Source organism: Haemorhous mexicanus, chromosome 27 (assembly GCF_027477595.1).
Source record: "Haemorhous mexicanus isolate bHaeMex1 chromosome 27, bHaeMex1.pri, whole genome shotgun sequence".
Lineage (NCBI taxonomy): Eukaryota > Metazoa > Chordata > Aves > Passeriformes > Fringillidae > Haemorhous > Haemorhous mexicanus.
Genome location: NC_082367.1, coordinates 3,387,851 through 3,409,188, shown reverse-complemented (window position 1 = coordinate 3,409,188; position 21,338 = coordinate 3,387,851). Strand labels below are relative to the sequence as shown.

Sequence of the window (21,338 nt, the reverse complement as noted above, 5' to 3'; positions counted from 1 at the left end):
CAGAGACAGCCTGGCAGGGAAGACAGATGGGCAAGCAGGTGCTGTACCTTCCCAGCAGTAACTCAGCACAGCAGAGCTGCCATCAGGCCCTAAAAGGAGTCATCAAAGCTGCAGCTCAGCCCATCTCTGGCCATTGCTTTGGCTCTTTCCCCCATCTCAATCTCAGCAAAGTGCCTGGTCCAGCCTGGCCGTGTGCTGTGCTCCCAGCCCTGGGAGCTGGTGTCCCACTGCTCTTGGGGACAGCTGGAGCCCTTTGGGACATGTCCTGGCTACCTGCCTTGTCTGGTGACAATCTGTTGGCAGGTGGGTCCAAGCAGGAGCATTAGCACAGCAGTGGGGTGTGGGCTTCACCCCAAACTTTGAGTAACATTTGCTAAAGAATCCGTGTCCCTCTGCTCTCAGGGGCAGCTGGAGCCCCTTGGGACATGTCCTGGCTACCTGCCTTGTCTGGTGACAATCTGTTGGCAGGTGGGCCCGAGCAGGAGCATTAGCACAGCAGTGGGGTGTGGGCTTCACCCCAGACTTTGAGGGACAGCTGTTAAAGAACTCAAGAAAGCACCTCAGGGCAGACACCTGGGATGAGTTTTTACTGGTACAAGACCCATAAAAGTGACATTTAGGCCTCAGTGACTGTTCCTGCCTTCCTCAGCACCCTGCCCTGCTCCCCAGACCCCTGTGCCCTGTTTGAACTGCCCGTACCATCATCACACCATCCAGGAGCCCCAGCTCTGCCTTGGGCGCCGACTGCAGCCTCTCCATGGACCACTTCTCGATGATGGAGGACACGTGGGGGTTCTCCACGTTGAGGATCCGGAAGCCGGTCAGGTTCACCCCAGAGTAGCGATAAGGTTCTAGGTCTAATGCATAAAGATCCTTAAAAGAGAGAAACCGGTTTAAACATTTTGCTTAGCTTTGTTTTGTTTGAGTTTTCTGCGTCGGTCGGTGTGTGGAGCGAGACAGCAGAGCCCACAGGAGGTGGGAGGCAGCACAGATCCCTCAGGAATTCAGAGGATTGTCAGAGGATTGTGCTGCCTGCTGCCGTCAGTGGCTGCTCGCAGAGGCCTGGAGGTGCTGGTGGAATTTGGTATGTGCAGGTTCCCCCACAGGCAGCAGAAGGAAACTCCTACAAAGAACCTGCCCTCAGCATGAAAGAGAGTGGATTGTGGGGAGAAAAACTGCCTGTGACCCTGAGGAAAGAGACTTGTGACCCAGGGAGGGGGGACAAGGCAGAGTTTCTGTGTCTGGAGCTCCCATGGGCCTTCCCACGGAGGATCTGCTGGCAGTGCTGAGGCCCACAGGGTGCTGTGGATGACAGAGTCACTCTGAATGCAAAACACCAATTTGCAGACTATCAAAGAGGAACTAAGACGCATTTCTTGACATTCTGACCAGCCTACACAGTCTGCAGATGAATGAGGGTGCCCTTTAAAGGATGTGAAAAGCAGAGCCAGGCAGTGCTCAGCTCTGCTGGCTGCCAGCCTGCCAGCATCGCTTGGCAAGGGGCACTGGGGCTACTGGGGGGCACTGGGGGAGCGCTGCTGTGGGCAGCTCTTGGCTCTCCACAGCTCTGACAACCAGCTTCAGTGCTCAGGAAGGAGTTTGGGGTTAGACAGCACCTCAGGAGCAGGTGGCAGCTGATCTGCTCCCCAAAGCCAGCTCACCCCGGGGGGAATGAGGGAGTGTGGTGAGATGGCAGTCAGGGGTGAGCCATTTGTTGGATGGGATATATTTCATCAGTGTTTATCCTGGACGATTTCTGCCAGGGTTTCATGGCAGTTTAGATGTGGGGAGGCGGGAAGGCAACACCACGAGTCTGCAACGGAGCGTGGGGGTGAATATGTGACAGTCCCTGCTCTGACAAGGGCCTCTCAAAAATGAGCTGCAGTATGGGAGGAGACACTGGGGCTGTGCTGGGGCTGTTCTGTGCTCTGTGCTGGGGCTGTTCTGTGCTCTGTGCTGGGGCTGTTCTGTGCTCTGTGCTGGGGCTGTTCTGTGCTCTGTGCTGGAGCTGTTCTGTGTTCTGTGCTGGGGCTGTTCTGTGCTCTGTGCTGTGCCTGTTCTGTGCTCTGTGCTGGGGCTGTGCTGGGGCTGTTCTGTGTTCTGTGCTGGGGCTGTTCTGTGCTCTGTGCTGGGGCTGTTCTGTGCTCTGTGCTGGGGCTGTTCTGTGTTCTGTGCTGTGGCTGTGCTGGGGCTGTTCTGTGCTCTGTGCTGGGGCTGTTCTGTGTTCTGTGCTGTGGCTGTGCTGGGGCTGTTCTGTGCTCTGTGCTGGGGCTGTGCTGGGGCTGTTCTGTGCAGTGTGCTGGGGATGTGCTGGGGCTGTTCTGTGCAGTGTGCTGGGGCTGTTCTGTGCTGCGTTCTGTGCTCTGTCCTGGGCTGTTCTGGGACTATTCTTCTGTGCTGTGCTGGGGCTGTTCTGTGCTCTGTCCTGGGGCTGTGCTGGAGCTGTTCTGTGTTCTGTGCTGTGGCTGGGGCTTCTGTGCTGTGTGCTGGGGCTGTGCTGGAGCTGTTCTGTGTTCTGTGCTGGGGCTGTGCCTGTTCTGTGCTCTGTGCTGGGGCTGTGCTGGTGGGACACAGCCACGCTGCAGGGCCACCCATCTGCAGCACCCACAGGGGGCTGGCAAAGCTCCCCATGTGCTGCCCTAAGCAAAGCAGAGCAGCAGCAGCACTTGCCAGCAACTCAGACATCATTCTCCATGGGGAAGTGAGGGTTCTTATGGCTGTTTTGCTTTAATAAGCTTTGGGGGTTTGATCTTTTCTGTAAGCCTGGCCCCAGCCTCTGCAGCCCCAGGGCTCACTGCTGATGGATGCAGTGCTCAAACCTGCAGGTGCAGCAGGGACCAAATCATTAATCACCCTACAATGGCAGTTGGGACTTGGTGTTTTGGGCTGTTTTTTAACCCTGAAAAATTGCAAGTGCAAACCTGCACGTTCTGTTAAAGGGCACTGTGAAGAACAGGTCACAATGTTGACTTTTAAATGACTTAAGGGAGCTAAGGGCAAATACAGTGGGTTGACCTCAGACAGGTGCTCACGTCTCTGGCTGGGAGGGGGACAGCAGTTCTGTGCCTGACCTGCTGGAATGGCTCTGTTTTTTCAAGATTCATTTCTAATCAGACACTTCAGTTTGTATTCCAGAAATTGTTGTGAGGAAATAATTTTTGCTTGCAAAAGCTGATGATTTCCCCCTCGGAATGTGACTGGGTGTGACAAATCAGATCCCTGAGCTCCAGACCCCATGGTCTCTGCTGCCTATCTGTCAAACCACCAGCTCTGGCCACCTCTCAGATCCCACTGGTATTTTGGGTGCTGTCCCTGCCCTGCTGCTCCCCATTGACCTTTCCTTTCACCAAGTTCCTAGAGAAACCAAACTGCCATCAGATCCCTCCTTGGTTCCAGTTTAAATCTCAGCTGCAGCCTGATTTATCACCTCCTGGGATCAGAGGATAATTCAGAATACCAGCTGAGTGTCAGGACCTGGATAGGAATCATCAGATCAGTTTCTTCTGGATTTTCTGCTCCTGCACAGCCACAAATTGAAACATCTGGTTCTATTTTCCACCTCATCTACATTCCTTTTCACTCATTATTTTCTGTACTGCAGATTAATTCTCCCCTGCACCCTTAATTTTGCTCTCAGTGCTCCTGGATGCTCTCCCCCTTCCCCAGTTTGCCCAGTTTGGGCTCTTTGGTGGTGGCAGCAGTGCTGGGGACTGACCCTTAGTGATCCCACATCCTCAGAGGGAGGCTGGAAAAGTGGTCCAGGAAGGGCATCCCGTGGGTGAGGTGTCCCCACAGCCCTGCCCTGGCATCTGGTAGGGCTTGACTGTGGCTGCAAAGCCCCATTTTACAGACTGCTGAGCCTTTGTTTATTTTTTCTCACTGCAATTTTGCATTATCCCACTTCATAATTGTCAAAGAATTAGCAGAGTCAATATTGAACAAAACAGGAAAAAGTGTTAAGATATAACTGAGTCTATGTGTAGGAATGTCAGGGTTCAAGAGTTTCACCAGGGCTTTGAAAAGTGTTGATAAAGGTGTAGCTCCATCTCCAGAAAAAGGCTTTATTTTCTACCAAAAAATTGAAAAATATAGAAATTGCAAAAATACTTTCTGTAACATTGGCTTAAAACAGGGAGTATTAAAAGAATTCTTCCTGAAAGAAGAGGGACAGAGAACTGCAAGGTGACTGATGATACCAAACACAATTTTTTTATAAAAAAGCTTACTTTTTGTTTCTCATTAAGATTTTAACACCTGGTTTCCTATGTTCCATGTTGAGTTTCTACCTCCCAAAAATGTCCCACGGCCTATTTGAGTACCAGCATCTTCCCTATGTTCTGAGACTAAAAATATAATGCAGCTTTTAAATCTGCATAGCTCATCCAAAGCCCCCACAAGGGTGGAGTTTTGGGGTGCTCCCTGCAGGGCTCTGGATGTAAAATCTGCATGTGACAGGGACCAGTGCACATCACAGATCCTCCTCCTGCTCCTCCTCCTGTGGTGGAAAAGGCTGATGGGGCTTTTCTTGCTGGAGTCAGTGAACTGTAGTCGTGCTGCCTAGCAAAATGTTGAAGCATTTCATGCCAAGTGTTGATACACGGTGCTCAGTATTGACTGGGGACCTTTTAGAAACATTCAGTATAACATAATAGACTAATTCATTAGCACCCCATGGGTCTCGTACTGGGGAAGCTGAAGCACAGGCATTGCAAGCTAGGAAAACATTGCCTTAAGGAATGACAGATTAAAATATCTTTCCCATGATATAACTGTTATTTCAGGAAAGTGGCATTAATTGTGATTGCTTATCTATTAATTTATTATAATTCCTCTTTTCCCACCTCCAGGCTGTACCTACACATGAAATGTACTCCAGGCTCAGCTGGGGCTGATTAATAGGAGGTTATCTGGGAAATGCTTAAAGCTGCCTGGAATAGATAATGGCAGCAGGGGTAATTAAAATGTCTTTTGCATTTTGAAAAATAAATTTTGTAGTTTTTAAGGGTTAGTTTTGTCTGTTTCTTTCCTAAAGGCAAAAAGATAAATTGGATTTTCAAAATCGCACAAAATTCAACAGTAAAGCAGACAATAGAATCTTAAATGGAGACAAAAGTGACCCTGCCAGGAAAGGAAAATGCCTCCCAGAGTCAGGGAGGACTGGCCCATGTTTAACAGAAGGGAGTTAATGTCAGGCTGAGCTCCCCTCCTGCAAAATAAACCTGCAGGGCTGAAGCTTGGGCCACAGCAGGGCTGCTCCTGGCTGCAGAGGGGTCCTGGGAGCTCATCCCCAGCTCCTGCTGAATCAGGGTCCCACCAAATCTGGGGTGGGAGCTGCAGCCTTGCACTCTCCCTGTGCTCACTGGCACTGTGTGGGGAGCTACACTGAAATCAAAGTGACTGGGAGGGAAAACAAAACCAGAACCCACATCTGTGCACTGCAGAGGAGGGACTGTCCAAGGGCAGGGCAAGGAGGGACTGACAGCTCTCAGGCAGTGCTGCAGAGCAGAGGAGTTAGAGCCAGGTCACTGGGCTCTGACCCTGACCTGCAGCCAGCTCCAGCCCTGCCCTCTCCTCCTGGCAGGGTCCCAGGTCTCCCCTTTCCTTGCATTTCCCACACCATGGCAGTGCAGTGCACACCAGGATCAGACACCCATCCCACCCTCCCCCTCCAGCTACTCCCCACATCCCACCCCATCAGTGTGCACAGGTTGTTTTCTGTGCTCACATCCCACCCCATCAGTGTGCTCAGGTTGTTTTCTGTGTTTCCTCACATCCCACCCCATCAGTGTGCACAGGTTGTTTTCTGTGTTTCCTCACATCCCACCCCATCAGTGTGCACAGGTTTTCTGTGCTCACATCCCACCCCATCAGTGTGCTCAGGTTGTTTTCTGTGTTTCCTCACATCCCACCCCATCAGTGTGCTCAGGTTGTTTTCTGTGCTCACATCCCACCCCATCAGTGTGCACAGGTTGTTTTCTGTGTTTCCTCACATCCCACCCCATCAGTGTGCACAGGTTGTTTCTGTGTTCACATCCCACCCCATCAGTGTGCACAGGCTGTTTTCTGTGCTCACATCCCACCCCATCAGTGTGCTCAGGTTTTCTGTGCTCACATCCCACCCCATCAGTGTGCTCAGGTTGTTTTCTGTGCTCACATCCCACCCCATCAGTGTGCACAGGTTGTTTTCTGTGCTCACATCCCACCCCATCAGTGTGCACAGGTTGTTTTCTGTGTTTCCTCACATCCCACCCCATCAGTGTGCACAGGCTGTTTTCTGTGCTCACATCCCACCCCATCAGTGTGCTCAGGTTGTTCTCTGTGCTCACATCTCACCCCATCAGTGTGCTCAGGTTTTCTGTGCTCACATCCCACCCCATCAGTGTGCTCAGGTTGTTCTCTGTGCTCACATCTCACCCCATCAGTGTGCTCAGGTTTTCTGTGCTCACATCCCACCCCATCAGTGTGCACAGGTTGTTTTCTGTGCTCACATCCCACCCCATCAGTGTGCTCAGGTTGTTTTCTGTGCTCACATCCCACCCCATCAGTGTGCACAGGTTGTTTCTGTGCTCACATCCCACCCCATCAGTGTGCACAGGTTGTTTTCTGTGCTCACATCCCACCCCATCAGTGTGCTCAGGTTGTTCTCTGTGCTTACATCCCACCCCATCAGTGTGCACAGGTTGTTTTCTGTGCTCACATCCCACCCCATCAGTGTGCTCAGGTTGTTCTCTGTGCTTACATCCCACCCCATCAGTGTGCACAGGTTGTTTTCTGTGCTCACATCCCACCCCATCAGTGTGCACAGGTGTGTACAAGGTGTGTGCACAGCCAGATACTTTACCAGAGTGGTGAAGATGAAGTGGTAATATTCTGTCATCATCCCCATTGCCATAGCCTTGAGGAGAGGAGGAAAAAGGGGTTAGTAAAGGGATACAAGAACATAACAACAGCCATGCAACATAAAACTCAGAGCTCATAGCTAAATGTGGCAGGAGAGACCTAGAAGCACCAGGTTTGGATTCAGGATTGAGGCCATGGAGCAGTTAAGGAAGGAAACACCAGGTTTGAATTCAGGATTGAGGTCATGGAGCAGTTAAGGAGCTGGAAACACCAGGTTTGAATTCAGGATTGAGGCCATGGAGCAGTTAGGGAGCTGGAAACACCAGGTTTGGATTCAGGATTGAGGCCATGGAGCAGTTAAGGAAGGAAACACCAGGTTTGGATTCAGGATTGAGGCCATGGAGCAGTTAAGGAAGGAAACACCAGGTTTGGATTCAGGATTGAAGCCATGGAGCAGTTAAGGAAGGAAACACCAGGTTTGGATTCAGGATTGAAGCCATGGAGCAGTTAAGGAAGGAAACACCAGGTTTGGATTCAGGATTGAAGCCATGGAGCAGTTAAGGAACTGGAAACACCAGGTTTGGATTCAGGATTGAGGCCATGGAGCAGTTAAGGAACTGGAAACACCAGGTTTGGATTCAGGATTGAGGCCATGGAGCAGTTAAGGAACTGGAAACACCAGGTTTGGATTCAGGATTGAGGCCATGGAGCAGTTAAGGAAGGAAACACCAGGTTTGGATTCAGGATTGAGGCCATGGAGCAGTTAAGGAAGGAAACACCAGGTTTGGATTCAGGATTGAGGCCATGGAGCAGTTAAGGAACTGGAAACACCAGGTTTGGATTCAGGATTGAGGCCATGGAGCAGTTAAGGAAGGAAACACCAGGTTTGGATTCAGGATTGAAGCCATGGAGCAGTTAAGGAAGGAAACACCAGGTTTGGATTCAGGATTGAGGCCATGGAGCAGTTAAGGAGCTGGAAACACCAGGTTTGGATTCAGGATTGAAGCCATGGAGCAGTTAAGGAAGGAAACACCAGGTTTGGATTCAGGATTGAGGCCATGGAGCAGTTAAGCCAGGCTCATCAGCAAGAGGCACATGCTCAAGCGCTGAGCTGAGCAGAGCTGTGGTCCTCAAACCATTCAGAAACCGTGGCAAAGCCTGAGTGTGCAGCTCCCATGAGGGCTGGTGGCATTTCTGGGTGACACTGAGTGTCCCTGGAATGTGGTTGGAGGTTGTTTACCCACAGGTGATTGTTTCAATGGTTTCGTGTGAATTGTTCTGACTTAATGACCAATCATGGTCAGGCTGTGTCGGGGCTCTGGAAAGAGTCACGAGTTTTTTATTATTATCTTTTTAGCCTTCTCTAAATATCATTTCTGTATTCTTTAGTATAGTTTACTTTAGTATTCTTTAATATAATACAGTATCATAAAATAATAAATTAGCCTTCTGAGACCATGGAGTCAGATTCATCACTCCTGCCTTCATTGGGGCACCCCACAAATACAACATGGGTCAGTGGAGGTGTAGGCACAAGGATGGGCAGTGGGAATATCCCCTGTCCCTCAGCTTTTGGGGATCAGGGTCCTGAGGGCCCTTGGCCAGCACAGCTTGAGATTCCCAGCCAGCCCTACACGCAGGATGGCTCCTGCAGATTGCTGGGATTTGCATAACTGAGCACTGGAGAGAACAGGCTGTCCTGGAAGCTCTTTCAGAGGACAACCATGGGCTGAAGGGGACTTGGATGGGTGACCATGTCCAGGCCCTTCACAACATGGGGGGAGCACATTTCAGTCTATGAGAAAGGTCACCTTGAAGCTGGTGGCTGGTGACAGGAAGATTCCTGTGGGTTTGGCTGGGATGCTGACTGTGTGAGCATGTTTTCTGGAGAAAACACATGCAAGAGCACTTTAAAATCCCCACTGATGGGAAAATGACTTCAAGTCCCTCCAGGAAATGTTTGCATCCCTTGGTTTTCTGCTAAAATTACTAGGGCGGAATTTACCTCCGAGGAAGGAAGTGACAGTCTGAAAAGAAGTGAGATGTCAAAAAACAAGAGAAAAGGAAAGGATCTGGATTGCAAGCCTCGATATTGTCACTCTAGAGTGTGATTTCACCCCAGGTTTCCTGCTCTGGAAGTAGCTTTTAGAGAGGCTGGGGGCTGTCCCTGTGGCCATTCCTGTCCCCCAAATGCCTGGTCAGTGCATCCAGGGGGCTGCAGTGGAGCTCTCTCCCTCCTGCACACCCTGGTTCGAAGAGCTGAAGCAGACAATGGCACCTCAGGGTGGGAAGCACCAGTTGGTGGTGGGGAGCCAGTCTGGAGCAAGTAATGAGATCCCAGTTCATGTTCTAAGCTGGACCACTCAGGCCATAGCTGAGGAGCCCAGACCTGCTGTCAGAAGGAAGCTCCAGCTCCCCAGCCCTGGCAGCCTGGGGCAGGATGCATCTGGGTTTGTGGGGAAATGAATAAATGATCATCCTGGTGGATAAGCCACAGGCAGTGGCCAGGATGAGAGCAGGAGCTCTGTCAGAGCTGACAGGCACAGCTGTGCCCTGTGGAGCACAGAGGCTGCTCAGGACAGCCTGGGAACACACCTGCAGTGACAACAAGGGACCAAAACTGAGGAAGGATGGAGAATCTGGGGCAGAACAGAAAAGCCTCAGAAGCAGGACTCACTTTGTGATAGGTTTCTACAATTATTTGTTTTCCAAGAGGGCAAAATAATGGATGGTTTAATGTCTGGTCACTCCAAGGGACGCAGGCTGGAGCAGTAAGTGACAGTCTCATCTGTACAGTTGTGCTGGCTCATGTGCTGTTACTCATGGATTACTAAACCTTGCTGTTTTTTACTGCTCTAGTTTAAAAAACTGCCCAGATGATCAGTGCTGGGCTGTGGGAGCATGGAACCATGAATCCCTGGGGAGGAATATCCTGACTGGTGCCATGGTGTGTGCACTGCTCAGTCAGAGCTGCTCTGCCAGCACAGGCTGTTGGTGCTCAAACCTTCAGTGTTTTCTGAAGATATGCAATGAAATTCAATGCCAAGGAGTGGAAATTTTAGCAAGGTTCTTGTGAGAACCTTGCTGCCATCCATGGGGGTGGCAGCAGGGCCAAGAGACTCCAGGGACTCCGTCCAGCCAAATGTCTGCAGAGCTGACTGGTGTAGTGACCAAAATGTTACAAAAGACACACAATGGAAATAAAATATGAATATTACTGATTCTGCCATAAACAGAATGCTGGCCCTTCCTCCCTGGGCTGGTTTTTTTTTTTTTATTTATTTTTGCAGTCCATTATTTGTTCTGTGCATTGTTGTTCTGCTCTTGCAAAGGGAAGCAGACTCCCCTCCTCCAGGAGATGGCTTTGCCTAGCTCGTACTTTCAGTGGAAAAGAGCTGTTTCACAAATGAAAGTGGCACCTCTAGGCATACATTTCTTGCTACAGGTAGAAAAGTGAGGAAAAGATGAGGTTTTTACACCTCCTAGTCTTCAGCAGATGCAGGTGACCTGCAGGTCGTGGTGCACTGCTCTGAACCTGCCTGATGTTACACACCAGAGTGGCCAGGCTTGCAGAGAGCAGTCAGTCTGTGCCTTGGGTTTGTGCAGCTTCCCAGACTCTGAAAATACATCAGTACTTCCCTGAGTAAAAATACACTGTCTTTTATTGCTAAGCTGAAATCCATGGCTTCAGGTGCTGACAAAACCCTGACACACACACAAACCCAGCCAGAAGGACTTAGAGAGACTTGTCTCCCCTAGTCCCCCCTCTCCTCCATCTTCCTCACTCTGCACCAGCGGTGATGAGCTGAGCAGATGGCACAATAAACTATAATAAACTGCATAATAAGTGAGCAGCACCAAACACAACCAGCACGGGAAAATAACTGGCAGGAGACAATGAGTCCCTTCTATTGCTTCCCATAATAATCCCTCCCAGGCTTTCCAAGTTCTCTGAGCACTTCCCTTCATTTTGTATCAAGCAGGCTGCAGGAGAAGGCTCTTGCCTTGTTCTTGCTTTCTCATCCCTTCAGGGATTTATTTAATCTGTGTGGTGGTGTTGTGCTGGGCTGATAGGAGCAACACTTCCACCAGCTGGTTTTTAGCATCTCTGTGAGAGCCTTTTTCTCTGCCTCATATTGACCCTGAAACCCAAAGGCACTCGGGAATGAGGAGGAGCTGGGGTGAGCAGCAAGAATTCCAGGGGAGGAACTTGTGGAGGAAGAAAGGAGGGAGCCCAAATGAATGGAAAATCACTGACATCTGGCTTAAAGTCCAAGAATTGCAGACACTGCTGGGGAAGGGATAGGGGATGCAGTCCCTCCTGGCTGGGCCTAGCAGGAATAGCCTGTCTGGATGGAGGGAGAAGGGGGAAGAGGGAAGGAGGCTGGGGCTGTGCAGCTGCAGGGAGAGCCACAGAACTGTCCAGCACCAGCCTGGGCCTGGCGCTGCATTCAGCACAGCCCCATCTCCTCCTGTAACATTTGCTTGCTCTCACCCACAGCCACTTTTTGGTACTTCCAGCTTTTCAGTGAAAACGCCATTTTCTGTAGAAATCCAGCAGTGTCCCTGAAGGATGGACATGCTGTAGCTTTTTGTGTGGCTGTGGATTGTGGCCCAAGGCACAGCTGCACCCAGGGCGGTGCCACTCTTCATCACAGCCATCCCTCACCCATGGGCTCCTGGGCAGCCACTTTGCTGTCCTGCTGACCCCCTGCTCACCTGCTTGAGGATCTGAGCTGCCATCAGGTGGCTGCAGTCGAAGATGATGCGGAATTCCCGGCCCCTCTTCATCTCCTTGAGCAGCGGCCGGGCGTCGTCGGTGTCCAGCGGGAGCTGGCGGATCTTCAGGCGGATGTTGTAGCGGGACGGGGCCATGATGAGCTCCTGCAGCCGTATCAGGCCTTCAGGTGTCACACAGAGACAAACCCACAGCGTTACAGGTCTGCCTTCCACACTGCTGGGCCACAGCGGCTCAGTGCTTCTCCTGTTCTCCATGGAATAGGATCAGGACTGACATCCATCCCTCCATCCATCCATCCATCCATCCATCCATCCATCCATCCATCCATCCATCCATCCATCCCTCCATTCCTCCATCCATCCTTGGACTGATCCATCCATCCATCCATCCCCCATCCATCCATCCATCCATCCATCCATCCATCCATCCATCCATCCATCCACCCATCCATCCATCCATCCATCCATCCCTCCCTCCATTCCTCCATCCATCCTTGGACTGATCCATCCATCCATCCATCCCCCATCCATCCATCCATCCATCCATCCATCCATCCATCATCCATCCATCCATCCATCCATCCATCCATCATCCATCCATCCATCCATCCATCCATCATCCATCCATCCATCCATCCATCCATCCATCCATCATTCATCCATTATCCATCCATCCATCCATCCATCCATCCATCCATCCATCATTCATCCATTATCCATCCATCCATCCATCCCTCCCTCCATTCCTCCATCCATCCTTGGACTGATCCATCCATCCATCCATCCCCCATCCATCCATCCATCCATCCATCCATCCATCCATCCATCATCCATCCATCCATCCATCCATCCATCCATCCATCCATCCCCATCCATCCATCCATCCATCCATCCATCCATCCATCCATCCATCCATCCCCCATCCATCCATCCATCCATCCATCCATCCATCCATCCATCCATCCCTCCCTCCCTCCCTCCCTCCCTCCCTCCCTCCTTCAAATCTCCATTGCCAAATCAAAGCCAAGGTGCCACATGTCAACCATGGACCCCAGAGGAGCTGTTCTAGGACAGAATGGCTTTTCCTGGTGGTTCCCTGCCACCACTGCAGCCAGTAGAGCTGGATGGGTCCCTGCACTGGGTAAGAAGGGGAGAACAGCAGCTTGGTCCTAACCTCACAACCTCTGGGATCACAAAAAACTTCCTTAAGCAGATGTGCCCTTGAGAAAGGGCAGGATGTGGTAATCAGCTGCACAACAAATTAAAATCTGCATATTTACCACACACAGCAGCAAAAGGCAAAAATGAATATGAGCTAGGATTTATGAGTCGCGTGGATCGTAAGGTCACTTAATCACAACTTGTGACTTCCTACCACCCTCAGAATTAATTTCTGTTTCCTGCACAAGGCAAAGAGCCATGGTGGATGCAGCTGAGCAGGAATTATTGGAATCTGAGGTTGCAAGGAGGATTTCAGCGATGCCTATTGCAAGGGAGAAGAGAGAAGTGTGTCCCTCTGCACAGAAGAAGCACATTAGAATGTGCCACGAAGGGAACATACTGTGACCCACATTTGCAAAACAGGAATGTCAAACTGTGTTCTCATCAGCCCTCCCCTAAAGAAACCATTTGGTTTAGTGAAATTAGGTTGGACAGGCTATCCAATGTGGCTTTTGTTTTTTTGGGGGGGTCTATGTCTACAGCTGTGCAGCACTTTGATTTGTTTAACCATCAACAGCTTTCCTTATATGAACAACTTTGCCAACTCTGTGTTACTGAGTTATCCAGAAAACAAAAAAACTTTCCAGAACTGCTTTTGGTTTTAGCTGGGAACTGCTCCCTCCATGCAGCTTTTCTGTTGCAGAGGGGCACCACAGTGCCAAAAGAGCCAGGCTGAGATGGTCACCCCATGCCAACGAACCCCCCCCCATGACCCTGTGCTGCTCACGGCCCCACTTGCTGAGAGCTTTGTGAATGAAATGCTTAGAAAGCTCCCAGGGCCTCCCTCAGCACTGTCTAGAACCCCTGGGAACCCCTCACTGCATCATTTGGCTCTTGAGAGGATGCATTGGAAAAGCTCCCAAAGAGAGCCAGGACAGAAATTCTCCAGGATTCCTTCCCTGAGCCCCTCCTTTACCCACCTGTGCTGTCGTCGTACACCACGGTGGCTGACCTCCACTTCAGGTACTGCACCAGGTCCAGGATGGCGTGGCTCAGGGAAGCATAGTCAGGATACAGGTTGACATAGAAAGTGTCCTTGTTATCCAAAGGGTGATGCTTCCATCGGAGCTGGATGTGGGGCACCTCCAGGGCATTGCAGATAGACTGGACAGCGTTGGTGCAGGAGCCTTGGGAAGGTCCAAATATTGCAACGACCCCCAGAGCGAGCTGGTCACAGGCTGGAGGGGGAAGGCAGGGATGTCAGCAAAGCCTGGGGGGGCTAAGCATGGGGCAGCCATGGGCACAGCCCAGACACCTGTGGGCACTGACCCAGCACTGATTTTGGGTAATTACAGCAGTGGTTGGGCACAGAGAGAATGATTTGTGCCAGGTGGGTAGAGGCGCAGAGGAGTGCCAAGCTCCTCTGAGGGAGCCTCCACCACAAAACTATCTGAAAAGGGACTGGGTAGATGTGCAGAGGAGTGCCAAGCTCCTCTGAGGGAGCCTCCAGCACAAAACCATCTGAAAGGGACTGGGTAGAGGCACAGAGGAGTGCCAAGCTCCTCTGAGAGAGCCTCCACCACAAAACCATCTGAAAAGGGACTGGGTAGAGGCACAGAGGAGTGCCAAGCTCCTCTGAGAGAGCCTCCACCACAAAACCATCTGAAAAGGGACTGGGGGTCACTGGGCTGGCTGGGAGCAGATCACTCCCTCCTGCTGATGCCCCTCCAATAGCTGCCAGCTCAGACAGCAGGTTTCCTTTCTCCCCAGCCAGAATCAAACTCCACGAGCCCTCAGGTCACCAGCTCGCAGCCTTTGCTGTGCAGTCCCTCCCCTTCAGCAATTCAAGTGTGCTGCTGTTATCCAGTAATCAAAAGTGACTGTTATGAAGAGAACAGAACATCCACGCAATGGTGTGAACACTGCCAGGGATGCAGCGACACAAACACAGGCATGGCCTCCAGACCTTTGCTCAGGATTAGAGCAAATGCTGAAAGGAGTTTTCTGAGGTTTCAGAGGCAAAAAAGGTAGTTGTTCCCCTTGTATTAAAATGCCTCTGGAAGGTCAGCTCCAGCAGGAGCTCTCATCCAGATCACTGGTGAGAGCAGGACAGAACAAGCTGCTGGTCTGGAAACCAGACCTTTCTTCTGCTGAATAAATGGCCACAAAGCTGCTCAGAAGTTTGCTCTGCTCTTACCTTTCTTAGTTGCTTCAAAGCTGTCGTGGAAGTGTATCCTCTGGATGTCATAGGTGAGGGTTGTGTTGGGCAGCAAAGTTCTGTTCCTGTTAATGATGTTGGCGGAGAATCTGAAGGCTTGTTCCTCAGCACTCATCACCTGCGTGTTGGGGCCATCTGCGTACTCAAAGATTCCTCCTGTGAGACAAAAAAAATCCACCTCTGAGCCACAGCTTGTTTCACAAACTCATGCAGCAAGGATGAGAAAACTCTTGGAATGTTTGCAGGTGGAGCTGGGCTTGCTTGAGGACCTGTCCTGCACTGAAATGAAGATGTGAAGACTTGGGTTTTTCTTATATCCTGGTCTATGAGAATGTTCATGGTGGCAGCTTTGTGGGGCAGTAACAGGTGATTTAAAGTCTTGGAATATTTTTATGAGCTAGATAAGTGGCTTCCCATTAAACTTTAGGACCAGACCATGGGAAGTGGACAGGCTTATTGCCATGGTCTGTGCTCTGAGGAGTTACTGGGTACAAAAGTGGCACTGCCCTCCTCTTGAAATCCTCCTGCCTCGTCCCCCATCTGGTCCTTGCACGGGAGACAGGCAGGGCAGTGCTGCTGCTGGCTATTGTCAGTGCCATTTTCAGTCCCCTTCTCCTTTTTTATTGTTCCTCATGTTTAGTCCTCCAAGCTTTTAATTCAGACCAGCAGAGACTTCTGGATTTGCCCAGCCTACAGCTCCTCTGCTCAGTAATGCACATCTCAGATGCAGCTTTCCTGTGTTCAGAAGTTGTTAATGCCATTACACCTCCCCAAGGGCAACAAGCTCATGTCACAGCATGGCTGGGATTCTTGGCTCTGTGTCTGTCAGTCTTGTCCTCAGTTCCCACCAACAGCCACTCTAATTGCAGTGACTTGGTGCAGGCATGGGTTATGTAATGATGTGTCCTTGTCTCTGAGATGCAGGAGCCACCCTGAGCCCCTCACAGAACCACAGAAAGACACAAACCTTGCTCCTATTTTATTCAAAAGTAAACCAAAATAATTAATGGATGAGCGAAATAAGCAAGTACAATTGGTAACAGATGGTCTCAGGGTTCATTAGCAGAAGGAAAAAACCTTCCTCTTCAATTTAAGATAGTCCTCAAATGTTTTCTTGTAGACAACAGATGTCTGCTCAGCCCTGCTGGCTTTCAGGCAATGCCATGAATCCTCCTCCAGCAGCCTGAGCACATTTTCTATAGTTTTGTGGCAGTTTGGTGCTAGCCAGGAGTTCCAGTTTGGCCAGAGCCAAGCTGACAGCTTGGCTGATGACCAAGTGTCCTCCCAGGAGTGTGACCAGAGCCATGGACTGGGTGAAGCACAGGAGGGATGGTTGGGGATGTTCTCAGCAAGGAAGCAGAAGGACTTGCAAAAAGCCTCTGACTTTCTGCTCCCCTTGATCGTGACAAGTCCCTTTCCTCCTCTTCCTCTGCAGTCTTTGTGCATCCTGTCCCCAGTTGTGAAGCGAGTGTGGGAATTAATTTACATTCATAGACATAAAATAAGTTTGAGCTGTTTCCTGCATGTCTCTGCTAGAAAAAAACCACTGAAGTCAATGCTAATTTTGGTAATAGGCAGAAGAATAAAGAAAAAAGAGGCTGAATGCTCATTCTGGAGTGTCATTTCAGTCTCACGTGATTTTCAGCCAGTCACTCATGGGCAGGTTTTCAATCCACAACTCTGAGCAGCGTAGGCAGGAGTGTAGCAGAATTGTCCACGTGCCTCATTCTCACTGGATTGTGCCAAAACATTTGGGTTTTGACTGGTGCAAAGAAAATTATTCATCCACATCAAAGTTTGCACATGCTGGCAGTTCAACTTAAGTTTCTAAGGGCAGAAGAAAGTTCATCTACAATATCAAATCAGACACAATAAACAAAACTGAAGTGAGTGTGAGATTCACCCCATCTCTCTGTTCAAAGCTTCACTGTCCAGACTGTTTAGCCAGTTGTTTTTTTTTTTTTGTTTTCTAGCATTGTCCTGAAGTGATAACTGGTAAATGTTACATTGATTATCCACTAGCTGGCATTAGCCTTTCTCCCAGCCCAGCACTTTCAAAGTTGCTTTGGAGCATGTCTTATTATGAGAGAATACAGAAGCACTGGGAATGTGGATTATTGGTGTTTGATCCTAAATAAATTCCCATTCCAGACATCCAGCTGGATATAATAGGCTTTTTGGCAGTAAAGAATTTTCTGTGCAGCCACCCAGCCCCTTGAGCTCAGGCCCAGGTGATGAGAGAGCTGACAGGCAGCAGGGATGTGTTTCTGTGTATTTCCCACTGCTGGGAACACACCAGGAATACTCTGGGACATTGGGAATCTCCCTGAGGTGCTGGGGGCAGCCAGGGCATGCCCAGCCTGGTGTTTGCTCAGAAACTGGTGAGACTGGGAGCACCTGATGGTGCTGGGAGTACTCTGGGAATGCTGGGAATACTCTGGTGTCACTGTGATATTTTCTGAAAAAAATCCCTTCACCAGGATTCTTCTCTTGGGAAGCTGAGAAGCTTCAGCTTCTCCCTGTTTTGTGCTTTGGAATGAGATTTGGAGATTGCTTATCTAAACATGTGAATTGTTTTTTTTTTTTACTTAATGACCAATCACCATCCAGCTGTGTCAGGACTCTAGAAAGAGTCACAGGTCTTTATAATTCATTGTTAAACCTTCTGATTTATCCTTTTCTCTATTATTTACTATAGTTTTAGTATAGCATTCTTTTAACATAATATACATAATAAAATAATAAATCAACCTTCTGAGAATACAGAGTCAAATTCATCTCTTCCCTCATCCTAGAAAACTCACAAAAACCACACTCTGGGAATACTGGGAGTACTCTGGCACACTGGAAATCTCCCACAGCTGCTCAGGGGCTGAGGGCAGCCACAGCATGCCCAGCCTGGTGTTTGCTCAGAAACTGGGGAGACTGGGAGCACCTGATGGTGCTGGGAGTACTCTGGGAGTACTGGGAGTACTCTGGGAATACTGGGAGTACTCTGGCACATTGGGAATCTCCCTGAGGTGCTGAGGGCAGCCGTGGCATGCCCAGCCTGGTGTTTGCTCAGAAACTGGGGAGACTGGGAGCACCTGATGTCAGCTCTGTGCCTGGCACACCCCACTGGATCCTCACATCCCTCTTGGCTGCGCGCCGCTCCTTCAGAGACGTTCACTCCCATCATTATTTAAAGAGCCTAATGACTGGCTTGAAACAGCTGATTAATGCATAATCTTCATCATGATTACACAGCATAACTGGCATTAATTTGCAAAGCCAGCTAATTATGAAAATAATTGTTGCAGTTCTTCCATTTGAGCAAAATGGAGACGCTCAGCTCGCGGCATTGAGAGCACGAGGGGTGTGACATCAGCTGGCTGATGGCCAGGCTGGGGGACCCCAGGGGTCCCCTGAAAGCCTCAGCAGGAGAGATGAAGGAGCAGGGCTGGGCAATCTGCTGCTGTGGGCAGCTCAGGCTGATCCCACAGGGGCCTTGGGCAGAAACCTCACCCGGCTTCGCTCTCAGAGATGAGAGTCAATGGGTGAGAAAAGCTCACCACAAAAGTCTCCACTTTTATACACCTCATACCCACAAATCCCACCCAAGGGAGTAGAACTGGAGCTCCCTTAGTGTCGCTGTCCCTCTCTAAACCTATTTTGGCAGCTAGTTCCCATGTCCTGGAGATCACTGGATGCTCTGTGGTGCTCGTGGCCTTTCCCACTCTTTCCTGTCTGTGCAGGTCTCAGCTCCTCATTCCTTCCTTCTTCCCCTCCCATGGCTCGGCAGAGAGATCAAAGATAGCTGTGACAAGGTCTGTTGTGCTTTGTGACACCCTCCTGAGGTTCAAGAGAGGATTTGCTGCCTGATTTATGTGTGCTGTTCCTTGACCAGTCAATAGAGCCCGAGGTCTCCCCACTGCAGCACCAGGTGCTGTTCAACACACACTCAAATTTATCAATTCAAGATGACTTTGTTTGCATAGATATTTTCCTCTGGAATCCTTTTTATGCCATGTTTGGGGGGCCTTTGGTGCAGTGGGATCTGGGACTGGGAGTCAGCCTTGTAGGAGATGCTTCACACAAGCTGTTGATGAAGGCTTTCAACACTTATCACTTATTTTACATATTTTTTGATGAAGTAATCCATTACAACATCTGACTTCTTGGATTTTGAAATCAATCCCAGGCAGCTTAAATAATTATTCAGTTGTCTTTTACTCTTAAAGCAGACTAATTGCTCCCTGGAGAATGTCAGCTAGTGAATGGGAAAACACACTAATTACAATCAGCTTCATGTCTGACTGTTTCATGTTATTTTATTTGATGACCTCGACATCAGGGCTAAGGTGAGGAGTTTTCAAAATCTGAAATGAGATCCCAGAGCAAGTGCCTGAAACTCCCTTTGGGTCTAGACCAGAGGATCAATAGTGGGGCTGGGCAAGCAGAAGGAGCCTGGCCTGGCACAAGGGGAAGTTTGGCTGAAAACCACAGAGGCTCCCTCTCAGAGCAGCAGAACTTGAGCCTCTCTTCAGGTAAAACCTGGATCCCACAGAACACCTAAAATCCCATTGATGGCAACCAGAACAGGCCCAGGGCTGTCAGCATCCAGCAAAACTGCACTGCATCCTTCTGTCCCCAGGGATGGTGCTGGGAAACCTTGGGAATGATCAATGAGCCCTGGACAATGTGCTGGGAACCCTCCTCCACTGCTCCAGTGATCCCAGGACACGGCTGCATGGGCACAGTGCCAGTGCAGTTATTTTTAGCTTTGTCAAGAGCTAAGTCAAGAAAGTCAAAGTATTTTAGGTTTTCATTCCTCCCCTCTTTTGCTTTTTACCAAAACAAACAGCTTTCATTCTCAGAAAGAAAATTCCAGCAGCCCTCAGCGTGTGGTGTGATCTCTTATCTTCTACTCCTTATAAATCACGGAGTTATTTAGCTTTGAAGAACAACTATTTCTGATAACACTTTTCTCTCCCCCGCTGACAGTGTTGTTCACACATTTAGACAGCTCTGACAGCCTCTTTCCATGTGACATCCAGGGAGAAATACCTGGTTTGAGACAGCTCTCACCAAGGATGGAGCTAGCAGAGCTCCTCAGGGACACGGGAGCTCCCCTTCCCTCTCACAGCCCTCCCATGCCCAGAGCTGTGGTTTTAGTGCTTTATTTTCTCTGAGGTTATAAAATGTTTTTGCTGTTGCCTTCTGAGGTATGGGATTTGCCCTCTTCTGAGGACAAATCTCTCTGTTTTGGGGCCAATGTTAGCAAATGGGCCAGTGAGGACAGGTACACAGAATTTAGTGCCTTTTCCAGCAGGATGATGCTCCCTGAGGCAGAGTGTGGAGAATCTGTGGAGAGCCTTCCTCACAGAGCCTCCCTGGGAAGGCTTGGAGAACCTCTCACTGCTGCTTGGCTGACAAATCCAGAGGGGAGAATCTCACTGTCACGGCCCAGGTCCCCTGAGAGCTGCTGTTTATACAGCAGCATTATAGAGAGAAATGAGATAACACTGCTGGGAAGTGAAAGGAAGTTCCCTGGAGCACGAGGCTGTGCCTGGGAGTGGAGCTTCAACTCCCAGAGCCTGCCCATGCTGGGGGACTGTGGCAGTCTCAGGTGCAATAATAAGGATGCAGAGAGAGCAGGGAAATCCAGAAGGCAATAAATATCAGCCAAACAAAAAGGGAAAGCAACGACAGCTTTAGTCACAAGAACTCTCTCCTTGCACCTTCCCCTGAGGAGCTGCTGCAGTGAAATGCTCCAGGAGTGTGCCCCAAGGAGCTGATAGAGTGAAATCCTCCAGGAGTGTGCCCCAAGGAGCTGATAAAGTGAAATGCTCCAGGAGTGTGCCCCAAGGAGCTGCTGCAGTGAAATGCTCCAGGAGTGTGGCCCAAGGAGCTGCTGCAGTGAAATGCTCCAGGAGTGTGCCCCAAGGAGCTGCTGCAGTGAAATGCTCCAGGAGTGTGGCCCAAGGAGCTGCTGCAGTGAAATGCTCCAGGAGTGTGCCCCAAGGAGCTGATAGAGTGAAATCCTCCAGGAATGTGCCCCAAGGAGCTGCTGCAGTGAAATGCTCCAGGAGTGTGGCCCAAGGAGCTGCTGCAGTGAAATGCTCCAGGAGTGTGCCCCAAGGAGCTGCTGCAGTGAAATCCTCCAGGAGTGTGCCCCAAGGAGCTGGTCCTGTTCTCAGCCCAGCACAGAGCAGAGCCCCCAGGTCTGGTGTTGATGCCAGCTGGTCCCCAAACAGAAACAACCCCACCCTATAAACTGATGAGGGAGGAAAACAGTGCCAGGAGCACTGGGGGCTCCCACCCTTCCAGAACCCTTATTACTCCTGGGCAGCCCTTGCTGCCAGAGAGGGGCAGTGGATCCCTGCCCCAGCCCTCCCCA

General features: G+C 50.2%; 1 protein-coding gene across 1 annotated transcript in view; it reads right to left on the bottom strand.

The window, feature by feature from the left end:
- GRIK3 (glutamate ionotropic receptor kainate type subunit 3) overlaps positions 1-21,338 on the bottom strand; it is a 133,719-nt gene that overhangs the window by 48,707 nt on the left and 63,674 nt on the right. Inside the window, exons 2-6 of the mRNA XM_059868524.1 lie at positions 14,939-15,115; positions 13,722-13,979; positions 11,560-11,741; positions 6,842-6,895; positions 700-873 (exon numbers count right to left, since the gene is read on the bottom strand). Coding sequence (XP_059724507.1) covers positions 700-873; positions 6,842-6,895; positions 11,560-11,741; positions 13,722-13,979; positions 14,939-15,115 — 845 coding nt within the window. The remainder of the gene's footprint in view (positions 1-699; positions 874-6,841; positions 6,896-11,559; positions 11,742-13,721; positions 13,980-14,938; positions 15,116-21,338) is intronic.